Genomic DNA, 7,049 nt, shown 5'->3' on the forward strand with positions numbered 1-7,049 from the left:
CTCGCTCTACTACAGGACTACTGGCGGCGGACGATCGCTTCCCTTTCCCCCTCTGTTTTTTTCAATTATCCTACATTATTATGTATAAGAATATCTTCCACGTAGTACGTCTCACTTACTATCTCCCCTAACGAAATGTCCTTCCGGTCGCACCTAAACCTAGTTCTCTGCCTCTCTCTCTCTCCCTCGCTCGCTTTCTGACTATTTCCGTGATTTTCTCCACAAGTCCTTCCGCCGTGGCGCCAGGCTGCGAAAAGCCGGAATGGGGAGGACGGGAAGGACTAACACCGATCGACGACGGCTCCTGGCGGCTGATGATGGCACGGACGGGAAAGGAATGGGAAGCTGGAACCGGAAACGGAGCAGCGGCCCGGGCTCGGTGCATCGCCTGCGTGCACCCGCCACCCACCGCCTCCGCCGTCATCGCCCGCCGTCACCGTCATCATCGTCACGATCATCATCATCGTCAGCGTCAGCGTAGTGGCGGTGATCGTCCCTCAGCTGCCGGCGACCACCCCCGACCTCCGGTGCAGCAGCATGGCGACCGCCGCCCCGAGCAGGGCCACCACCAGCGGCCTCCGGCCACCCGGGACACCGCCCGCACCATTGTTGTACGTCAGTTCCTCGTTCTTGACCACCTCGTTCGGGTGCTTGTCGTACTCCTTCGTCTTCTTCGTCGGCTTGTTGGCGGCCGCCGGGTGTGCACTGGACGGTGGACTGTTGTTATGATTATTAATGTTACTATTACCGTACCCACCGCCACTTCCGCTACCCCCGATACCACTGTTGATGGAGGTACGCGGAGGCGACGCGGTGTAGTGATGGTTGTGGCGCCCGTTCGGTGCCGTCCCCGCTGCGCCCGGTCGCTGCACCGGCGGATGATGCGGCAGGACCGGGTGGGAGCCACCCTCGCCACCCCAGACCGGCCAGTTGACCGTGTTCTGGACGATGTTGCCCTGGCTCGTGTTGATGGCCGGCGGCAGGAGCCGCGAGTTCGGATCGAACGCGTCGATCGAGATGGTGTTGTTGACGGCCCCGCTTCCGCCGCCGCCTACGGATTGGCCACCCTCGCCGCCGGTGCCGACGCCGGTACCGTTCGACGAGGGCAGGTGGCCGTGGTGGGCCTGGTGCTCGTCGCCGCAGCACACCTTGAAGACGACCTTCATGTTGTCGGTGGTGCAGCGGCCGCCTATCCGCCGGTGCAGGTCGTCCTTCGACGAGGTCGAGATGAAGTAGTAGTCGTTGCCGGGCAGGAACTCGAGCCCGCCCGGTTGCGGCGTGAACGGGCGGAACGTGATCGTGAAGAACATCAGCTTGTTCGGCTTGTCGCAGATCGCGATGATGCGCGGGTCGTGGTTGGTGATGCGGCACGTCTCGTACTCCACCTTCGACACGTTGTAGATGATGTACTTCTCCGTCTCGTTGTCGAACGTGCCCGGCTCGTAGACCGGGCAGATGATGTGGACCTGGTCGTACTCGAACTGCGCGTTGCCCTTGTTCACGTCGATGATGTGGTCCGTGTTGTCGATCCGGAAGATGCTGTTCGTCGTGTTCCAGTGCATGTAGAACGTTTTGGCACAGTGCAGCACGGTCGGGTGCAGCGCCACCAGCTGCACGGCCACGAGCAGCGCGACGGTCAGCGCGGACGTGGCCCCTCCGCCGCCACCACCGATGCCCGGCCGGCAGCACTTGAGCCGCGCGCTCAGGTTCCGGTACCGCCGCCGCTTCGTCGTCAGGTGGTCACCGCTGTGGCTTCGCTCCTGCTCCTGCTGGTGGTGACTTCCGCTTCCGCTACTACTCCGGCTGCTCCTCGTCGAGTGACCCACTGTCGCCGCCGCCGCCGTCGCTGCCGTTCGTCGCCACCGCCGGATGGTGGTTAGCTTTGTTGTCGTCGTTGTCGCCCTACACCTGGGGCTCCTCCGGGAGCAATCTGTGGCCATCGTGGGGCTGTGCACCGTGTGCCTACTGCTGCTGTGATGATGGTGGTGGTGTCGCGGTTTCATCCCGCTCTAGCATCGCCCGTGTCCAAAAACACGGATCCAAACTGTCAACAAAGCCACCGATCGCCGCGTGGCGAGAGTGAGATCAACGCCGCCGACTGACACTAGAGCTCACTATCGCGCTCACTCTCTGCTGACAACACAAATTCCGTTGCAAAAACCGCGAAAAATCCCAAAAGCCTTTGCTGCCTTTTTTTCTCTCTCGCCTCCTGTCACACATGCACGCACGGAATTGGCCCCGGGGACGATTTATGTGGGGCGGCGAAAATCAAAACGCCGGCCCGCCGGCAGAACGATAAATTAGGCGCGACTCACGACGCTGTTTGGCGAAAACTCCCGCCGAGAATTTGAATTCTTCTCTCTCTTTCACACACCACGGACTGAGGCACACTCTATTTGGGCGTAATCACTTCATGTAATTTCCCGCTGCGTGTATTACGACGGAGCCACTCGAATATTTTCGACCATTTTCTTTTCCTTTGCGATCTCGCTCCCTTCCGTACACACCCCGCACACGTTCACTGCCTTTTTTCACGCGGCTAACGAGCTCAGCTCACACCGCCGCGCTGCAACTCATCTCACGCCGTCCGTCAGGACTCGGGGAGCGGCGGCGGTTGTTGTTGGCGGCTGGGCACGCACACCCACTTACGCACACATTGAAGCGGCGCACAAACAATACACACCGGGAGCGAAAGAAAAAAAAACCACTCGCTCGACTCGCTCAGGATTATTATTCTTCGATCGAAGCAAACCACTTTGCTCTCGTCGGTCGCGCGCCTTCTCGCTCTCGCACCCTCGACACGGTACGCACTCACTCGCTCGCACGCACAACGCCTATCGCTCGCTCTCGCTCGCACTCACTACGGACAAACGGTGGGTCTCGAATTTCCGGTCGCGAGAAAAGGCCCGTTTCGCAGCGCTGCACTTCCCAAAGCAGGCTATGCAGCAACAACAACAACAACAACAACGGCAGGAGCAAGGCTCACCAATAATCACTGCCCGTGATGATGATGGGTGGCTTCTCACTGCTACGTGAAGGTTGTTCCGATTCCGTGACGGCTTTCCCGTTCCCCGTGCACCAATAAATCATGTGCAGCACGCACGCACTCGACGGCACACCAGCGGATCGGGGATCTTGGCCTGGCTTGGCGAACACTTCTTGCGCCGGCTTTCTTCCTTTGGAGGAACCTCTTCTCGACGGCTCTGCTTGGGTCGGGTTTTTTTCGTCTGTTCCTTCACCTCTTCTCGATCCTCGCCATGTGTGCCTTGTTTCAATTCCTCGCGTCCCCCACACGCTGTGCCCCTGGCTGGCGGGCTCGGGATTAGGCACGGCGCATCTCGCGCAGCCTCCTCCTGGGTTTGGTGGGCCCAAAAATCCAATTTTTCACACCCAAAACCCGTGGCGAGCGCGGGGCTCGTTTCTCACGCTATCGTCACTTTCCGAATTCCGCTTTTGCTGCACTCTCCGCCGTCTAATCTCGGCACGCACGCCACGGGCGATCTCGCTCCGGCCACCGCAATGTGTCACACGGTACGGGACATGGCGGCACTCGTCGTGTATCTTCTGTTTAATTCCTCTCGTCTTCGCACGTTTCACGCACGCTGATTCGAGGATCCGGACTCGATCGAACGCGGAAACGCAAAACTCTTTCGTCTCGACCGCACAAACAGCACACACAGAGCGGCGATGGTCTCGGTTGGAAGTGCAGAAAATAATACTTTAACCGAAAACACGTTGAGTTCGACGGAAAAATCGGAAAATCCGACGCGCGTCCGATCGCGGCAAAAAATTTCGGAAAATTGTTTCCTTTTGGAGATAGGTTCTCGTGTTTCGAAATCAAACGTGTTTAGACCCGGCGTTCCCGGTCCCTGGTTTTTCTCCTTTCACTTCGGTTCTCACACACTTTCACGTTTCACACTTCGGTTTTTTTCGCCGCGTTCTTGGTCTCTGGTTTTCTACATGCGACTTTCGCCGTATGACTTACGAACGGGAAAGGGACATCCGACGCTAGAGCGAGATAACCAACACGATGTTCTCAACTTCTCCGCTCATTCTCTCTTCGGCTCGTCGCACTCGTCTCTCGCTCTCGGTCGCTCGCGTTCGGCTCGGGTTCGGGCTTCTCACGTTCGGCTTTTCGCACCAGCTCACGGTGAGGCGATGTTTTGCGGAACCATGCGATGTTTTCGGTGATGTACACGGTGAATCATCATCTGGTGCCGACGGCAAAAATGGACGGCCGAATCATAAAACATGATGCATCTCGAAGCGCCGTTATCTTGTGCATCGGTGCACCTGTGGCCTTGAGAAGGCAGCAAGCGACAAGCGCTCACAGGTCAACAGAAAGATAGGAGCTTTCGTCAGCTTCCTTATTTTGCCTTCGACGGGGAGTGACTAGTGGGATCGTGTTTGATCCCACATCCTTTCCGAAAACGATCCCCTAGAAGCCGCTGCAGTACTCCCCTATCAGACTGGCCGGCAGCGGTATCGGAGGGGAATCGACGATGTGACCGCGTGGATGCCAGTTGAGAAATCGGTGATGGTGTAATAGCCGAAATTTGCCTCTTTCTATGACTACTGTGACCCGCCTACTACCAGATTTGTCCCGCAGTGTAGTAGTGTAGAAAATGTTAGAGGAGTCCGTCCCTGAAGAAGTCGGTAGCTATGGTTTGCTAGTAGGTTCTCAGAAGCTAGGTGATCCTGTCGTGTCGTGAGCAGTATATCTTCGAAAAAAGAATCGTACTCCTGAGTTCGCTATTCTTGGTCGGCGATCCGAAGGAGGTGTCGTAAAAACCGGCAGAGGGCCCCGAAAGTGTCGTTGATCGTTTTAACAATTTTATCCTTGACAGATTTCCATCACCCATTCCGACCTGATTGCAGCGGCGTGATTGCCACTGCCAGCGGCGGCGGCGGTGGCTACGTCGTGGTGACCCACCCATAAAAGAACCGTTTCACTTCCGGTCCCGGAAGCGCCACCGAATACCCCGAAATTAAGCCAACCGGCCTCCGACGGCCCCCGGCGGCCGGGAACCTGGGTGGACAAAGTGTGAAGTACGACCTGGAAAAATCCTTCGCTATTTGCCGTTATAATTAAAGTCTTTATCGCTCGCTACGAATCTGTTTCCCCCCCTGACCGGTCGGTCGGTGGGCAGCGAAATGTCCTCGTACGGGTGGGGAAAAGATTAGGACCCCCCGGTCGGTGACGGATGGTGAGTTGGTGGCAGCCACACCCGCCAGTCCGCTCACCGGTTGTTGGCATCGATTTTCTGATTAATTTATGCCCTTGCGCTGCCGGCCGGCCGGCCAGAGTCCGGACCTCCGCAGGACGCCCGGCAAATGGGGCGGGCCGAGGACGGGCGATCGATGCTTTGCCTCGTAATGCTGCAATTTAGTCGCCAGACGGACGGACGGAGGTCCGTGTTTGCCGAAGAAATAAAATTAGCCGAACGAACCGAATATCGGCGGCGGCGCCGCCTTCCGTTTCTTCGCACAACGGCGGAGACGGTTGTTTGATGTCTAGCCGGGGAGTCAGGGGGCCGGGTGGGAGCCAGTTCCTTTGGGATGGGGGTGGCGGGAAATCGGTGCGGTCGGATCGTTTCGTTGATTATAGACATTACAGCATTTCACTAAATCGCCCACCGGCGGAGGGCCAAGGATCCGAAGGACCCCCACCGCACCGGAAAGCAGGAAGTATCCGTTTTCTCGGTACGCGCGTGTGTGGGTCAGCCCCCGGGTCCCGGTCAGGCGTGGTCAGGAATCATCAGACTCATGATTACGGCTGCTTTAGGATAAATGGTTTACGGCGAATCGGTGGCCAATGTGGAGGTCCTTACACGGCCGTGGTAGTGTGGGGCTCGCTCGATGAAACAGCCATTTTTGCGCACGCTTCCGTCTCCGCTCTTTATTTTTCACAAACTCACTCAAAATCACCCACCGGCCATCGGCGTTCGATCGGTGTTTCGGTCCTTACGGAACACGGGCGGGCTTCGGGCGGGAATAAAAGGAGCCCACATACGGCCGCGGGCAGGAAGGCCGACGGGTGAGATCCTTTCCAGTCAATTACATCAATTTCTGGCGAACGTTGATGGAGGGCACTGCCGGTCGGTCGGCACCGTAAATGGTAAGTCGACCATTAAGAAACCGGACGGCCCCGGACGGGTACACACCTTCTTCGCCGTGGAAAACGGACAGCTTGAAATGATATAATAGGACCTTTCTCAAAGTGGGCCCTCCGCCGCCTCGATGTTGCGCCCAACTATTGGACTCGGACACCGGATCGGATCTACATATCCCGGGTTATCCCTGGGACGAAATAAAAGCGTGCACCCGGCGGCACCGCATTAGCCTGGCGGCGCAAACTTCCTATTATCCTTTCCATTATTAATCCCCTGGACATCAGTCACAGCGCATCAGCGCAGGATGGCCGGCCTCGGTGCGATTAAAACTCCGCGCTGCTGACGGACACAAATCCTGTCGTCAATAAACGATGAGTAGAAAATCGAAATGATGACCACCGGCCACTGACGGGACCGTGGACTTTCTTTTCAAGACGGACGGCTGTTGAATGTTTGAGTGAGCGTCGAAGAACAGGATTCCGTCGTTAGGTTTTCCCTCGGCCAACTCCTTGGGTGTTGGGGGAGGGGTCCACTGAGACAGAGGGGGTAACGTAATTACCGAAAATCGATACCCGCAAACATGCCGTCCCATGCGGTACGGTTGAGGTCCCGGAACGGTCCTTGCCATCCATGACCTGCCGATGACTCACGCTCACTGTGAGCGAGTGAGTTCGCGAAGCGCGTTTGGTGGACCACGGGGCGAAGTGATTAGGGATGCAAACTATCATAAATCATGCGATGTTGATGATTAAATTAAATTACAACCCACCGAAGGGCCGCCGCCGCCACCGCGCTACCACCACCACCGTCGTCGTCGTCGTCGTCGTCGGGGTCATTGATGATAATTTAAGCCATTTTTCCTCCACCAACAACGGCCCCGACGATGTGATGATGATATACCCTTATCCGGAAGGAACGGGATAGGGAGCAGGATCG

The 7,049-nt window shown here is 57.4% G+C and overlaps 1 protein-coding gene across 1 annotated transcript; it reads right to left on the reverse strand.

Annotated features, from left to right (window-relative positions):
• Positions 1–477: 477 nt before the first annotated feature.
• Positions 478–2,003, reverse strand: LOC131207857 (uncharacterized). The gene has a single exon (XM_058200489.1). It carries the CDS (start codon positions 2,001–2,003, stop codon positions 498–500), a length of 1,506 nt encoding a protein of 501 aa, XP_058056472.1. The 3' UTR covers positions 478–497.
• Between the last annotated feature and the right edge of the window lie 5,046 nt (positions 2,004–7,049).

This window comes from Anopheles bellator, chromosome 2, assembly GCF_943735745.2.
Source record: "Anopheles bellator chromosome 2, idAnoBellAS_SP24_06.2, whole genome shotgun sequence".
In the NCBI taxonomy this organism is placed as follows: Eukaryota; Metazoa; Arthropoda; class Insecta; order Diptera; family Culicidae; genus Anopheles; species Anopheles bellator.

Bases quoted from the DNA above. Each gene is read 5' to 3' on its own strand.
- LOC131207857 (XM_058200489.1), bottom strand. From the start codon at position 2,003: ATGAAACCGCGACACCACCACCATCATCACAGCAGCAGTAGGCACACG.